Source organism: Salvelinus namaycush, chromosome 12, assembly GCF_016432855.1.
Source record: "Salvelinus namaycush isolate Seneca chromosome 12, SaNama_1.0, whole genome shotgun sequence".
Taxonomy (NCBI): Eukaryota; Metazoa; Chordata; class Actinopteri; order Salmoniformes; family Salmonidae; genus Salvelinus; species Salvelinus namaycush.
Window position 1 is genome coordinate 49,375,933 of NC_052318.1, and position 16,551 is coordinate 49,392,483.

Sequence of the window (16,551 nt, forward strand, 5' to 3'; positions counted from 1 at the left end):
CCGCTGTTCACAGTAAAGCCTAAACTCCAACAGAGCTCATAACAGCCACTGAATGTTGTTAGAGCTAGACCATCATCAATAAAGATAAACATGACAGATCATTTTAACCAGGATTAACCAAGCATATGAATCACCATCACCACTTGGCTGATGCCAAGTGATTCAGTTCAGATAAAGTGGCGTTACAGTGAAACTACAACTTCTCCACTGCTGAACGTTTTATTTGTTCATTAAGACTTCAAAGTAACAATATTTATTTACAACGTATTTACAAAACCAAGTCAAATTAGACATAGTGTTTCGTACAAAAGGTGCGAATATGTTGTCGTAATACAATAAACATAATACACAAAAACATACATCATTCATATTTGACAGATGCACATGGTGAGGGACTTCAAGTCCCTGTTTATAGATATACTGTAAATAGACATGATAACAGTTCAAAATTATTGCAAGTTACCAGTAAAGGTTTATATATTTAAGGCAACACTAAGCCAACGTGGGGGCACAAAACATATGAATTAAATACAGGATATAAAATACTCACAATAACAAAGTAACATCAAAAGTAGAGTAATTTCTCTTTACCACAGGTTGTGCCATTACTTCAGTTACGATGAAGAGTTGTAGTACAGGGACTGGAACACGACAGACTGGAGGGGGAATAGAGGAGCAACCAAACAAAACATGGAAAAAAGAAAAGAGAGATGGAAACACATGTTGTTGCTCTTGCTGTCAATGACAACCAAGTATGTGGACTCCACTCTTTGAAGTGCTCTGCAGAACGATGGAGTGTCTCATTACGTGTGTTGTGTATTGCTTTCTACTGCAGCATCAAATACAGCACAAGGTGGTCCGCTCTTTTACTTTTCACTTATGACAGAGTGCATAGCTAGCCTACAGACTCTGTCCCCCTGATATTCTCCCTTGCTCTGAGTCTCAAGTGTTGTTTCAAGTTGTCATCATGGCCGCCCTGCCTTGATGCCATCAGTATGGGTACTGCTTCTTTCTCTTCCCAGCGAAGCAGGCCATCCAGGTACATAACATCATGGCTGCTGCTGCCCCTGCTCCTGTGCAGTAGAACGCCCAGCCAATCTCACAAGAACCTGGATACAGACAGACAGACAGACAGACACAGACACAGACACAGAGACAGAGACAGACAGAGAGACAGAGAGACAGACAGACACAAACAGTTAATTAAAATCAGAGCTAACATAGCATAATATGAGCTGTGACCAAATTGAATGACTTGTTGATTATCAACGTGTGACTTGAATATGATGATGTTGTGTGGATGTGACTGTGTGTAGATGTTTGACCCGCACCAAGCTCAAACTGGTTGGATCTGTTGCTGCATGTCTGTCGGACTTCCTCACTGTCCCAACCTAGAGGGTAGAGTGCACACCCCGACCCAATCAGCAACGCTGTACAGAGAGAGAGAGAGAGAGAGCATGTGCTAAGCTATGTCATAACAAACCCATCATACAGTGAATAGTGCAGCTTGCATTATTCAAAACCACTTAAGTTAAAAAGACAACACATTCCACTATGTCACATGATTTCCTGAGATGGTACTTTCATCAAGAGCCTACGAACACTTCCCAACATATTTATGTGGGCAGTGAAGGCAAAACTTTTACTCCAGCATTTTAGATTTGAGATCAAATGTGTTATATGAGGAACCAGTACAGAATGTCACCTTTTATTTGAGGGTATTTTCATACATATCTGTTTTACCATTTACAAATTAATGCACTTTATTTATCTAGTCCCCTCATTTGAAGGTGTCATAAGGATTTGGACTAATTCACTTATAGTATTAAATTTAGCATTTGGTCCCATATTCTAAGCACGCAATGACTACATCAAGCTTGTGACTCGACAAACTTGTTGAATGCATTTGCAGTTTATTTTGGCTGTGTTTCAGATTATGTTTTGCCCAACAGCAATGAATGGTAAATAATGTAGTGTCTAAGGCACTGCATCGCAGTGTTACGGCGTCACTACAGCCTGGGGTTCGATCCAGGTGTCACAACCGGCCGTGACTGCGAGTACCATAGGACTGCGCACAATTGGGCCAGCGTCCGAGTTAGGGGAGGGTTTGACTTTAGCGACTCGAGGGGGCTTTGCTTGGCTCATCACGCTCTAGCGACTCCTTGTGGTAGGCCAGTTGCCTGCAAGCTGACCTCGGTTGTCAGTTGAACGGTGTTTCCTCTGATATATTGGTGCAGCTGGCTTCCGGGGTTAAGCGAGCTGGTGTTAAGAAGCAGTGCGGCTTGGCAGGTCATATTTCAGAGGACGCATGACTCAACTTTCGCCTCGCTCAAGCTTGATTGGGGTGTTGCAGCGATGAGACAACATCGTAATTGGATATTACAAAATTGGGGAGAAAAAGGGGGTAAAAAAATAATGTAGTGCCATTTTGGAATTTACTAAGATGCAACGATATGTTTTGATTGGACAATGCATCTTAACTAAAGTGAGTTTTCCCCTTCCTCTTTTTCCGTCAATACCCATATTATTGAACAAAATTTGACACCTCAGCTGAGAACTCCATTCCCTAAATGGTCAACCGATGGCGCCACGTCCGTTTGCGAGTTTTCTTTCAAAAAGGGGGGTCGAAATATTAGCATTATGCCATAAGCGAGACTTCAGGAGACATTTAAGAAATGACACTCGAATCACAGGAAAGGATAAAATATCAGAAGGGCCTTCCGTTTGAATATCCGAGAAAGTTGTTGTTGATGTAATTAAAACAAATCTTTTCTCTGCTGTCTTTTCCATTAAAAAAAATTAAAAAGCTTAATTACATGGGGAAAGGCAAATGCTAACAGCTAATAATTATATTTTGTTGGAGGAGAAACAGAAAAGAGAGACACAATTAGGTTTATAGATCATACATTCTCAGTTACCGGAGAATGTAGAATGTCTTGATTGGAAATCTATTTATTATATGTTGAGGAATGTGACGTCGTTCTCTTGTCTAGACTAATTGGCACCGTTAGCAACCAGTAGCTAGCGGCACAAGTTATTAGCTAACTACATAACGTTATATTCTGACATCATGGACACTAAATATATTTTGTTAAATTGTTAGCAATATTCAGAATTTAATTCAAATCAGAATGCTTTAATTTAATATGTTTCTGTTAGCTTCTGTTGTAGCTAAGTAGCTAGCTAGCTAACTGTTGTTAGCCAGAAGGCTCCAGAGTTGTATGTCCCTTCCCAGCGACCAACAACTAGCTAGTAACATTATAGCCATAGCTACCTCTCCGACCGGTGATGGCCACAGAGGAGGAATGCCTCTGCTGTCAGGAGTGTGTACAAGGGCAGGGACTGCGAACAGAAATTGAGGAGCATGCATGCCTCCTCGCCCACCACAGCATTGGACCCCACACTGACAGAGGTATACTTTCCACCTTCCAAATGCTGAAGAGGAACTGTAGTAAGCAGCCCAGACCAGAGGGAGCGGGAGGACAGATGTCCATCAGGTTTGTTATTTCATAAAATTCATTACTTTTTTGACAAGTTCCTTTGCTGCGCATAAGTTAGCTAATGTTAGCTAGAACCAGTCTAGCTAACTAGCATTAGTAGCTTGTCACGCCCTGATCTGCAACTTGTCACGCAACTGTCTTTGTAATTGTCTCCACCCCCTCCAGGTGTTGCCCATCTTCCCCATTATCCCCTGTGTATTTATACCTGTGTTCTCTGTTTGTCTGTTGCCAGTTCATTTTGTTCCTCAAACCTACCAGCGTTTTCCCCCTTGCCTCCTGCCTTGTCTATTTTCCTGTTTTTCTAGTTTTCCCGGTTTTGTCTTTTCTGCCTGCCCTAACCCTGAGCCTGCCTGCTGTCCTGTACCTTTGCCCTCTACTCTGGATTACCGACCTCTGCCTGCCCTGACCCTGCATGCCGTCTGGTACCTTTGCAACCACTACTCTGGATTACCAACCTCTGCCTGACCTGACCCTGAGCCTGCCTGCCATCCTGTACCTTTGCCTGCCTGTGTTCGAAATAATAAACTTTTGCTACTTTGACCTTTTCTGCACCTGGGTCTTACCTTCAAACGTCTCACCTTAACGTTACATTAATTCATTTCCATACGAATAGCTAGCTACATTGTGAAAAAGTAATGACACAATTTAGCTAGCTACCAAACAAACTTTCCCATACTGATGTACTCATACCTTTCTGAAAAGCCCATGGCTTTGTATAAAGACATGTTGATTCATTTTGTGTGGAGTATGTAGCATAACTGGAAGGACTGTCACTTTTTATTTTCACCCATTCAAACCTACCCATTCATTTTAGAAAATCTCCCATCCCCACATATTACAATTATTAATGACAATGATGGTATCGGGAGAGACAGTACCTGTTACCTGGTGAGTAACATGAATGTCTTGCTATCTATTGTGCCTGACAGAAATTTGTTTAGTTCTTTGTAGGCAATTCTGCCTGCCTACTGGTGCCTGGAGTGGGCCATGCGAGGATAGAGGCTGGGGCCAGACAACCAAGTGGTGCTGTTTTGTCAGCTCCATCAGGAGCAAATTCCCCTCTCCTGATGGGCACTACGTGGGGTTCCTGGAGGTTGAGGAGTCGCAAGATATATAATATATTAAATGTTTAATTAAACAAAAGTATAAAAACAGGTCTACTGCACGTCCTTATTCGATTTATAACTTTGGCGAGGGGTTTGCTACAGTGGAACAGGTTTAGAGGAGGGTAAATTAATCAGGCCACAAAAGTAAAATGCATGCTTTATTCAGATACACAGTTGTCTCCAACTATAGACTTGTGCTGTGAACTTCAGGTAGTTACTATTCATGGAGGGCAGGGTAGCCCTAACCCTACTGAGAAGACTGGTGGTACCTGCAGGGAAGAAAATACAGACAGAGAAAAGTCAGGTAGTAATACGTTTTACCAGGTACCATTGGTCTCTAAAAATCAATTCTCTCCTACATCCACATCTCTGTGACTGGGAAATCAATACATTGACACAATATGTAAGATCAGGGTTATGGTAAGGGTTAAGGTTAGGGCTAGGGTTAAGTTTAGGGTTAGGGTAAGGTTTACGGTTACAGCTAGGGTTAAGAAGGTAGAAATGTTACTGATGGTCTGTAGCAGAGGTGGGACCAGTTCACTATTATTCAAGTCACAAGCAAGTCTCAGATCACAAGCTCCGAGTCTCAAGTTGAGTCCCAAGTAGAATGGGTTGAGTCAAGTCCAAGTCATGCATTCTAAGAGCAAGTCAAGTCAAGACAAGTTTTTCAAGTCAAGTCTCAAGTCAAGTAAAAAAAAATAGAATGGGAAAAAATGTAACACGAGGAATAAATACACAATGAGCAATGACAGCTTGACTATATACACGGGGTACCAGTATCAAGTCAATGTGCAGGGGTACAAGGAAATTGAGGTACATATGTACATATAGTAGTGCAATGACTTCTTCGACTACAAATCTTTGTCTATTTATTGAGGCTACCAGACAGCCCTTTACATTATTTTGGCTACAACACATTTTGATTACGTAATTGTCAGCAGAAGGCAAGGCATGTTGACATGCTCGGTGTAGATTTACACTGAGCGTATAAAACATTAAGAACACCTGCTCTTTCCATGACAGACTGACCAGGTGAAAGCTATGATCCCTTATTGATGTCACTTGTTAAATCCACTTCAAATCAGTGTAGATGAATGGGACGAGACATGTTAAAGAATGATTTTTAAGCCTGAGACATGGATTGTGTCATTCAGGGTGAATGGGTAAGACAATATATTTAATGGGGTATTGTAGTAGGTGCCAGTCGCACCTGTTTGTGTCAAGAACTGCAACACTGCTGGGTTTTTCACGCTTAACAGTTTCCCGTGTGTATATCATACAAAATATACAAGTAGACGGCCAATGGCCCAAAAGAAATAGCCTCTTTATCAGGCTAAACCTGTCCTATCTGAATGGACACAAGTAGAGGGCAAGACCGCACACCCTCCCCTTGAGAAACCAAGTTGAATCTGTCTAACAGGACCTCAAACAGGTACATTTAAGTTCTTGGCCCCTACGAAGACCAGGCAATTACCCAATTGACAGTTACAACCAATGGGATCGGACCCTTTTTCCCCATTTTCGCCTAAAATGACACCCAAATCTAACTGCCTGTAGCTCAGGACCTGAAGCAAGGATATGCATATTATTGATACCATTTTAAAGGAAACACTTTGAAGTTTGTGGAAATGTGAGATTAATGTAGGAGAATATAACACATTAGATCTGGTAAAAGATAATACAAAGAAATAAACATGCGTTTTCTATTTTTTTATAATTTTTTTTATCATCTTTGAAATGCAAGAGAAAGGCCATAATATACGGGATCAATATCATGCCAAATGTATTCGCAAATGTAAATCACCAATCCACAAATGTAAATCACTTTCCACAAATGTAAATCGCTATCCACAAATGCAGTTCACTATCCACAAACAAACACATTTTGATTTGTAAATCGAGGGCCTTAAGTAAAATGACTGCCATAAAGATATGCACATAGGAGAGATATGCGCAAACATGACAGATATGGCAAACCTGCAACTCCATATTTGAAAGAGTTTAGGTCACCGTACTTTTGTCAGGGATTCGACGACAAAAATAAGACAAGTATTTCTCATAAGTAAAAAAAGGTACTCATGGTAGAAAGCGATTTGTAGTCGTAGAAAACAGTTATCACGCGTTTAAAAAAGTTAGCACGCATATAAAGCGATTTGTAGTCGTAGAGAAAAAGTTGACCCCATTGATGCTGTTGACCAGGATCACTGGTTGGTGCGGAAACAAGGGGTTGAGTGTAACCGGTGTGAAATGGCTAGTTAGTTAGCGGTGTGCGCTAATAGCGTTTCAATGAAGTAGGTGTTTCCCTTGCTCTGCAAGGGCTGTGGATTTTGTTGCGCAATGGGTAACGATGCTTTGAGGGTGACTTGTCGATGTGTGTAGAGGGTCCCTGGTTCAAGCCCAGGTTGGGGCGAGGAGAGGGACTGAAGCAATACAGTTACAAAGTCTGATCCCATGTCCTACACCTCCCCTCTACCTTTTGCATGCCTCTCCTGGGGAAATGGTTAGAGGCCTCAGGAATACTTATGTCTCCTTAATGCTCATTGTCTGTGCAACATGAGACAGCGGATGGATTATAATCACTTACAATGTATGACATATCCTTCACATTTAGTGGTGCTATCACACTGGCCAGCTAATTCAACTATTTGGGTGATGAACGGGTGTACACCGCAATAGTGTTGCAAATATAGAGTAATCTAGGGATATGGTTTTGATTATTTACGTTGGACATAGTATGGGTACATATATGGTTAACATATTATGGTTACAATACTATAATTTATGCAGCCTTGAAAGGCAGGCATCAAAATGGCCAAACGAGAGGCTGCCAGCAGTTTATAGAAATCGCTTTCTATGGGTACAAACATTTTTTCTACGACTACACATCGCTTTCTACCGTGAGAACTTGTTTTCTATGTGTGAGAACTTCTTGTCTACACCTGAGAACTTCTAGTCTTATTCTTGTCGTTAAATCCCTGCCAAAAGTCTGGTGACCTAGGCGCTTCCAAATATGGAGTTGCAGGTTTGTCAAATCTGTCATGTTTGCGCATGTCTCTCCTATGTGCAAATCTTTATGGCAGTCATTTTACTTAAGGCCCTCGATTTACAAATACAAAATCAAAGGGTGTTTGTTTGTAGATAGTGAATTGCACGGGGCGGCAGGTAGCCTAGTGGTTAGAGCGTTGGACTAGTAACCAACTAGTGCCTATTTTCAATGTTAGCTAGCTAAGACACGAATAAAGCGAAACTTATGCCTCGATCACACCTACAGCGTCACTGCTCAAAATCATATGCAGCATCATCTGGCTATGTGTGCAACAAAAGTTCAACATTCACCTTTTGCTACTATTTCTGTCAAGTCTACACATACAATTTGATGCATACATTGGCTAAATCCAACGTATGCACCACACAGAACACAGAACGCATTGCAACTGCCTCTTTAAAAAACAAAACAATGTTAGCCTTTATTTAACTAGGCAAGTCAGTTAAGAACAAATTCTTATTTTCAATGACGGCCTAGGAACAGTGGGTTAACTGCCTTGTTCAGGGGCAGAACGGCATATTTTTACCTTGTCAGCTCGGGGACTCGATCTTGCAAACTTTCGGTTACTAGTCCAACGCTCTAACCACTAGGCTACCTGCAGCATTGCAACGCAATGTTCTATTGGAAATAAATGTACTTCTGGTGAATCAAAACTCAATGACGCTGTCCGTGAGATCAAGGCGTAATGCCCGATGTCCACCAGATGCATATGCGTTTTGTTTGATGTCTAGCCCGCATTTTCCAAACTTGTCCAACATGTGCTTCGCTTTTTAACTTGCTAAAAACTAGCTAGTTGGAGTGTGTGTACTTCCCTTTTTACCACCCCATTGTAAAGCAAAGCAATGCACAAGTTGAAAGTATTGAACACATGCGGTACACAGAACGCAACGCAGCCTAGTGCGGCACCCCTAACATAGCTTTGCGGACTGCTCCACTGACAATGACTTCCGCCGGAACGCAAAGAGTTTGATGCATCTGGTGGATATGAGGCGTAAGAAAGTTAATTGCTCACGTTACCTGGCTCACTAAGTAGCTGGCTAATGTTATTAAACCTTTTGCGCACCGACACAGTTTCAACAGACAAAGAAACTTACCTCTCCGGTGTGATGATGTCCAGTACAGTATCCACTCGCCTCAAAAGACTACTATCTTACTAGCTAGCGACTGCGAGTGTCCCCGCACACACTCTCCCACCTGACAGCATAACCAGAGAGGAAGAGGCGAAGCGAGAGCGTTTACTCCAATCAAAATCTGTCCACAATAAGCAGACCGATAAGCAGATTAATAGGCAGACTGCCTGCCTTCTCGCCTTTGGGACAACAACTCCCATTGTTAGGGCGGATACAAGACCATCACATCATTATAGACAGTATCTCTGGCATAACCACCAGAGGGCATCTTTGAGAAGCATTTGATAGTCTTCCATATTGCAGGCACTTAGGAGACAGGGGTTCAATCCCCCAGCGGGGAGGAAGGAGTAGGCTGTCCTTGTAAATAAGAAATAGTTCTTAATTCTTAGGGATAGCCCCCTTTTTTCCCAATTTTCGCCTAAAATGACATACCCAAATCTGGACTGTGGCTCAAATCTGGACTGTGGCTCATCGCCGGAGACGCCGGGCTGGGGACCGTCGCTGGAGACCCCGGGCTGGGGACCGTCGCTGGAGGCTCCGGACTGGGGACCGTCGCTGGAGGCTCCGGACTGGGGATCGTCGCTGGAGGCTCCGGACTGGGGATCGTCGTTGGAGGTTCCGGACTGTGGCCCGTCGTTGGAGGTTCCGGACTGTGGCCCGTCGTTGGAGGTTCCGGACTGTGGCCCGTCGTTGGAGGTTCCGGTCTGTGAACTGTTGCCGGACGCTCTGGACTGGGTACTGTTGCCGGATGCTCTGGACTGGGTACTGTTGCCGGACGCTCTGGACTGGGTACTGTCGCCGGACGCTCTGGACTGCCGAGGCGTACTGTAGGCCTGGTGCGTGGTGCCGGAACTGGTGGTACCGGGCTGAGGAAACGCACCTCAGGGCGAGTGCGAGGAGCAGGAACAGGGCGTACTGGACCCTGGAGGCGCACTGGAGGCCTGGTGCGTGGTGCCGGAACTGGTGGTACCGGGCTGAGGACACGCACCTCAGGGCGAGTGCGGGGAGGAGGAACAGGATACACTGGACTGTGGAGACGCATTGGAGATCCAGAACATAGAGCTGGCTCAATATGCCCTGGCTGAATGCCCATTCTAGCCCGGCAAATGCGAGGAGCTGCAATAGAGCGCACCGGGCTAAGAATGCGAACTGGAGACACCGTGCGCATCTCTGCATAACACGGTGCCTGACCAGTTACACGCTCCCCACGGTAAGCACGAGGAGTTGGCACAGGTCTCCTACCTGACTCAGCCAATCTCCTCTTGTGCCCCCCCAACATTTTTTATTGGGGCTGCCTCTCGGGCTTCCGTGCTAGCCGTGTACCCTCATATCGTTGCCGTTCCTCTATTCTCCGGTATTTCTCCTCGTAGTATCGCCGTTCCGCTTTCGCTGCCTCTATCTCCTCCTTAGGACGGCGATACTCCCCCGGCTGCGTCCAGGGTCCTGCACCCATCTAATATCTCCTCCCAGGTCCATTTCCCCATTAAGCGCTTTTCCTCCTTTTCACGCTGCTTGGTCCTGGTTTGGTGGGTTATTCTGTCATGTTCGTCGTAGTGAAGAGACCAAGGCGCAGCGTGATTTGAATACATTCTTCTTTATTTAACGAAGAATACTGAACAAACTATACAAAACAACAAAACGAACGTGAAGCTAATATAACGAGTGCTGACATGCAACTACACATAGACAATAACACACAAAACCAAAATAGGATGGCAACCTAAATAGGATCCCCAATCAGAGACAACGATAAACAGCTGTCTCTGATTGGTAACCAATTCAGGCCACCATAGACCTATAATAAACCTAGACTAACAAACACCCCATGATATACAAAAAACCCTAGACAGGACAAACAAGCATACCCACCCTCCTCACACCCTGACCTAACCAAAATAATACATAAAACATAGAAAACTAAGGTCAGGGCGTGACAACCATGCTCAAAGGGATATTCAATGTCTGTTTTTTTATATTTAAAAAAAAAAAAATCTACAAATAGGTGTCCTTCTTTGCGAGACATCGGAAAACGTCCCTGGTCTTTGTGGTTGAATCTGTTGGAAATTCACTGTTCGACTTTACAGATAATTCTGTGTGAGGTACAGAGATGAGGTAGTTATTCAAAAATTATGTTAAGCACTATTATTGCACACAGAGTGAGTCCATGCACCTTATTATGTGACTTGTTACGCAAATTGTTACTCCTGAACGTATTTAGGCTTGCCATAACAAAGGGGTTGAATACTAATAGACTCAAGACATTTCAGCTTTTCATTTTTAAATACTTTGTTTTTAAAAAATCCTAAAACATTATTCCACTATGGTGTGTGTAGGCGAGTGACAAAGAAATCTCAATTGAATCCATTTTAAATTCAGGTTGTAACACAACAAAATGTGGAAATAAGTCAAGTGATGTGGATACTTTCTGAAGGCACTGAACTGAAGGCACTGAACTGAAGGCACTGAACTGAAGGCACTGAACTGAAGGCACTGAACTGAAGGCACTGAACTGAAGGCACTGCGCATGATCCTGCCAGCTGTAGCTGATTGCTTTACCACATGAAAGGTGTCAGGATTGTTTTTGTGAAATGCTATAGCTACTTCCTTTTCAAACTGTGTGAAAAGTTGGACACCACTTGTATCTCACTTTATGTGCAGTAAACGTCCCTCTAACTGACTGTGTATTTTTTTAACGGTGATGGTAGTAGCTAAACCAGACTGAATGTGTTGATTTGGAGGTGTGATGTTGTGAGGATGTGGGTGAGATGATAGTGGAGGTCCAAGCAACTGGAGCATGTGGCAGGAGGACTTGGGGCTGTGTCCCAAATAGCACCCTATTCCTTATATAGTGCACCACTTTTGATCAGGGCCCATAGTACTCTGGTTTAAAAGTATTGCCATTTGGGATGCACCCAGTGCCATTTGGGATGCACTCAGACACTGCGGTCTGGGTTTATAACCTGGAGTCAAATACAGAAACACCACAGATAGTCTGCATGGTGGTATGCTGTTTGTCTTTGACTGTCTGTCTGTTACTTTCGGGAGGTTGTAAGAAGTTACAGATGAAAGCATGACTGCAGTGCCACCAGCAGTGGGCTATATCTAACTAAGAATATCGTTATGGGAATGGCTTCTATTCGGAATATTCTGAAACCCTGACCTGAAAAGAAGAAGAATTTATGTTTTACTCTTATTGAAAAGCAAATTCATTGGGAGCTTAGGGAGAGGTCTTTTATTTAAGAATCCTCTGAAGAACTTTTCGAATAGAACTCAGCCAGCTGACAAGTAGAAACCACTCACATGCATAGATAGATACATTGCAATGTCTTGTATTCAAATCATCCTCTTACTTTGCTGCCAGCCCAGGCCCACTATATCATCGTGTCTTTCTCTAAGCCCCTTTTGTCTGTATGCATCAAATCCTTTCTATAGACATTCCACACATGCCTAAGTGTCTCCCTCCATTTCTTATGAATACTACCCCAGAAAATCCAGTATGTGTCATTTTAGATTCTTTACTCTTTAATCGAATCCCAAATCATTCAAGGCATTTTCATCTGGGTTAAAAGGCTTTGTGAAATGTCCACAGACTACTGACTGCAGTATATGAGAGCAGGAGAGAGTAGTAGGAGAGAAATGCCTGTCTGGGAATAAACCACACCCTGAACATGACCTATAGGTCATTATGCCCTGAGGGATGCCATAAAGGAACAAGGTGATACAATAGTGAGGTAGGGTCCGTCTGTGAACGTCATCAGATAATACAGATAACAAAACCAAAGTGGGAAAAACAAAGAGGGCAAAAAATAGAACAAAATAGAACAGATAACAATCACAGAATATTAAAAAGGGACACTTCACTATTTTAATTAATCAATCATTTTCTTAGGACCTTTTCTTATCTTTTGGACTACAAAACATAGAAAACTTAAGTTTTTACTTATGTAGACACTGGTATGGTGCTTGAGATGATAGGAAGTTAAAAAGGGGTGGTGTCCCTTTAAATGGTTTCTGCATAGTGTGAAGGTTTAGGGAAAATTGAGTCACGCCTAATTAACATTATACTGACTTTTGAGTGATTTGGTAAACATTTATCTACAGCGCCCTACTAATCAGGATGGTGAAATGCATCCTACAGTAAAGAACTCCAGCCAGAGTCCTGAGCTCTACCACTCTTTAAGAGAGCACGCACGCACACACACACTTCAACATTTTGTCTCTCAGACTTCTATAAGATTTCCAAGATGTCTATGTTAGCTCTTAGAAGAAACGTTGACCAGATTTTCACCACAGATTTTCCTTCCAATCCTCACAGTTTTCACGACCGGCAAGTTCATTCCTTTTAGTTGAGTCATTATCTGTGCACCCCTTAGAATAGTCTTGCCTAGTTAACTGACTTGCCTAGTTGAATAACGGTTAAATAAATAAAAATATTAGTCTTGGAAGGAGAACTGCCTGATGACCCACTAGAACAGCTGCCCTCTCTGCAGTGAGTGTATTCAAACGTCGAGCCGTTGTTGTGTCCCAGAGAGAGTTCCTACCGACAGCTCTCTGATCTCACCACAGAACAGGTGGCATGCTGTCGGCAGCCCTCTGTCGGAGTCGCTCGACAGCACAACCAAACCTTAAAACTGTTCACTGAACTTGACGTCTCGACAGAAACAGGTGGTGCACCGCACCGTCAGGAGGCTCTGCTGTCGAAGACTAGCTTGACAGGACCTTAAAACTGCTCACTCAACACAAGAGCCCCAAACAGGCCCCTGTTTGGCCCTCCTTTTCCTATAGTCCACAATCAGCTCATTTGTCTTGCTCACATGTAGAAGCAGATGTAGAAGCGTATTTCACACCGCCCTCCTCTCATAAAACTCACCCAAACAGGCCTACTCCACTCACAAGACTAATTGTATGCATGGTATGCAGTGAGAAATGCAGAGTGGGGAAAGATCATTCTTTTTTTACTCAAACGTTGTACAGCTATACACTGTACAACTTGAACTATTCATAACTTGACACAAGCTAACTTTTCCACCATTTAACAAGATAATATTTTAATCCAGCATGAACTCTGACTCAACTTTCTACATTTTTCTTTAGCCCTCTCAAAGATAAGGGAATGATACAGTGTTTGCATTAAGCTCAGCAATGTGAACGATAATAACAAACCAAGGATATGCCTTTGAGAGCATGTGGGGGAGAACAATGAGGAAATTAGCTAGAGGGATAAGGATTATAATAGTTGGGCTAACTTACTGTGATTATGGTAAGACTTTTCCATCCTCAGTGTCTGACACATTTCAGCTTTGCTACATCGCTGCAAAAGTACATTTCCCACAACCAATCTATCGTTGTCTGATTCATTTTTGAAGACTTTCTAAAATACTAATTAAAAGGTCAATTGTCATTGTCTATTGGCATTGCCTGCAGCAACGAGTGTATTATAGTGTTTCCCACGACCTTCCTTTCACTCTAGAAGAGACCATGGGGAGACATGGAATGAGGTTGGGCCAAGGGCTTGGAAAGTAGGGAAGGAAAACACAACCCCCACAATTCTGTCGGGGGAAAAATAGTTTAGCTGAACATCAAAAGCAAAATGGATTCTAAACTCGGCAAAAATAGAAACGTCTCTTTTTCAGGGCCCTGTCTTTCAAAGATAATTCGTAAAAATCCAAATAACTTCACAGGAATGAATTGTAAAGGGTTTAAACACTGTTTCCCATGCTTGTTCAATGAACCATAAACAATTAATGAACACGCACCTGTGGAACTGTCGTTAAGACACTAACAGCTTACAGACGGTAGGCAATTAAGGTCACAGTTATGAAAACTTAGGACACTACAGAGGCCTTTCTACTGACTCTGAAAAACACCAAAAGAAAGATGCCCAGGGTCCCTGCTCATCTGCGTGAACATGCCTTAGGAATGCAGACGTGGCCAGGGCAATGAATTGCAATGTCCGTACTGTGAGACGCCTAAGACAGCGCTACAGGGAGACAGGACGGACAACTGATTGTCCTCGCAGTGGCAGACCACGTGTAACAACACCTGCACAGGATCGCTACATCCGAACATCACACCTGCGGGACAGGTAGAGGATGGCAACAACAACTGCCCGAGTTACACCAGGAACGCACAATCCCTCCATCAGTGCTCAGACTGTCCACCATAGGCTGAGAGAGGCTGGACTGTTGTAAGGCAGGTCCTCACCAGACATCACTGGCAATAATGTCGCCTATGGGCACAAACCCAGACAGGACTGGTTGGACCAGACAGGACTGCCCAGACAGGACTGGCTGGACCAGACAAGTGCTCTTCACTGACGAGTCGTGGTTTTTGTCTCAACAGGGGTGATGGTCGGATTCGCGTTTATAGTCGAAGGAATGAGCGTTACACCGAGGCCTGTACTCTGGAGCGGGATCGATTTGGTGGTGGAGGGTCCGTCATGATCTGGGGCGGTGTGTCACAGCATCATCGGACTGAGCTTGTTGTCATTGGAGGCAATCTGAACACTGTGCATTACAGGGAAGACATCCTCCTCTCTCATGTGGTACCCTTCCTGCAGGCTCATCCTGACATGACCTTCCAGCATGACAATGCCACCATCCATACTGCTCGTTCTGTGCGTGATTTCCTGTAAGACAGGAATGTCAGTGTTGTGCCACGGCCAGCGAAGAGCCCTGATCGCAATCCCAATGAGCATGTCTGGGAGCTGTTGGATCGGAGAGTGAGGTTTATGGCCATTCCCCCCCGAAATTTCCGGGAACTTGCAGGTGCCTTGGTGGAAGAGTGGGGTAACATCTTACAGCAAGAACTGGCAAATCTGGTGCAGTCCATGAGGAGGAGATGCACTGCAGTACTTAATGCAGCTGGTGGCCACACCAGATACTGACTGTTACTTCTGATTTTGAACCCCCTTTGTTCAGGGACACATTATTCAATTTCTGTTAGTCACATGTCTGTGGAACTTGTTCAGTTTATGTCTCAGTTGTAGAATCTTGTTATGTTCATACAAATATTTACACGTTAAGTTTGCTGAAAATAAATGCAGTTGACAGTGAGAGGACGTTTCGTTTTTTGCTGAGTTCATAATGGTTGGAAAAGGATAGTGCTCCAAATTTGTTAGGAAATAATCTTCAAAAGGAGAACCTTTTTCATTATTTCCTCGACCTGATATGAATATGCCAAATGCATACAAAATCCTCAACTTTACTGGCAATTTATCAGGCTGTAACAGATAAGATCTGTCAGGTATGCCAGTGCCAATGGAACCACTTTGAAGACTTTGCTTCCCTGAAATAGATCATGCAGCTGCTTAAGCGAATCTTGACAAAATTATTACAGAACAAGTGCACAATATTGCTCACACAGAACCCCGAGGCCCCCTAACGGCACTACTGTAGTTCCGCTATAACATTTCTCTGACAGCCATCTGCTTACTGTATGAATCAGCTTAAATACAGAACTGATATGCCGTCATAGCTGCTCTGATGTTGCCCTTTTATGAAGCTGCCAAGTGCTATTTTTGGATACAGGAAGAGGACCTTGTCTTAATGGAATAAGATACACAGTGACATTATTAGTGTATTTTAACTGCTTAGCAACTCCCTTTGGGGATTCCAATTCCAGCCTGTTTTGATTAGTGACATTCTATACATTCAGCAGAACTGAGGTGACTTTCACAAGAACAACATAATAGTGTTCTCTCGGAATTCACAAGAACAACATATTGTTAATGCGGCTCACTTCAGATGGCTCACCTGCGATAACCTTAG

General features: G+C 43.4%; 1 protein-coding gene across 2 annotated transcripts in view; it reads right to left on the bottom strand.

Moving 5' to 3' along the window:
* Nucleotides 1-216: 216 nt before the first annotated feature.
* Nucleotides 217-16,551, bottom strand: part of LOC120056676 (LHFPL tetraspan subfamily member 6 protein) — a 55,544-nt gene continuing 39,209 nt past the window's right edge. Inside the window, exons 3-4 of one of the 2 annotated variants that reach the window (XM_039004883.1) lie at nucleotides 1,332-1,430; nucleotides 217-1,109 (exon numbers count right to left, since the gene is read on the bottom strand). In XM_039004883.1, coding sequence (XP_038860811.1) covers nucleotides 991-1,109; nucleotides 1,332-1,430 — 218 coding nt within the window. In that variant the 3' untranslated portion in view covers nucleotides 217-990. The remainder of the gene's footprint in view (nucleotides 1,110-1,331; nucleotides 1,431-16,551) is intronic. The other variant, XM_039004884.1, reaches the window with a different exon arrangement.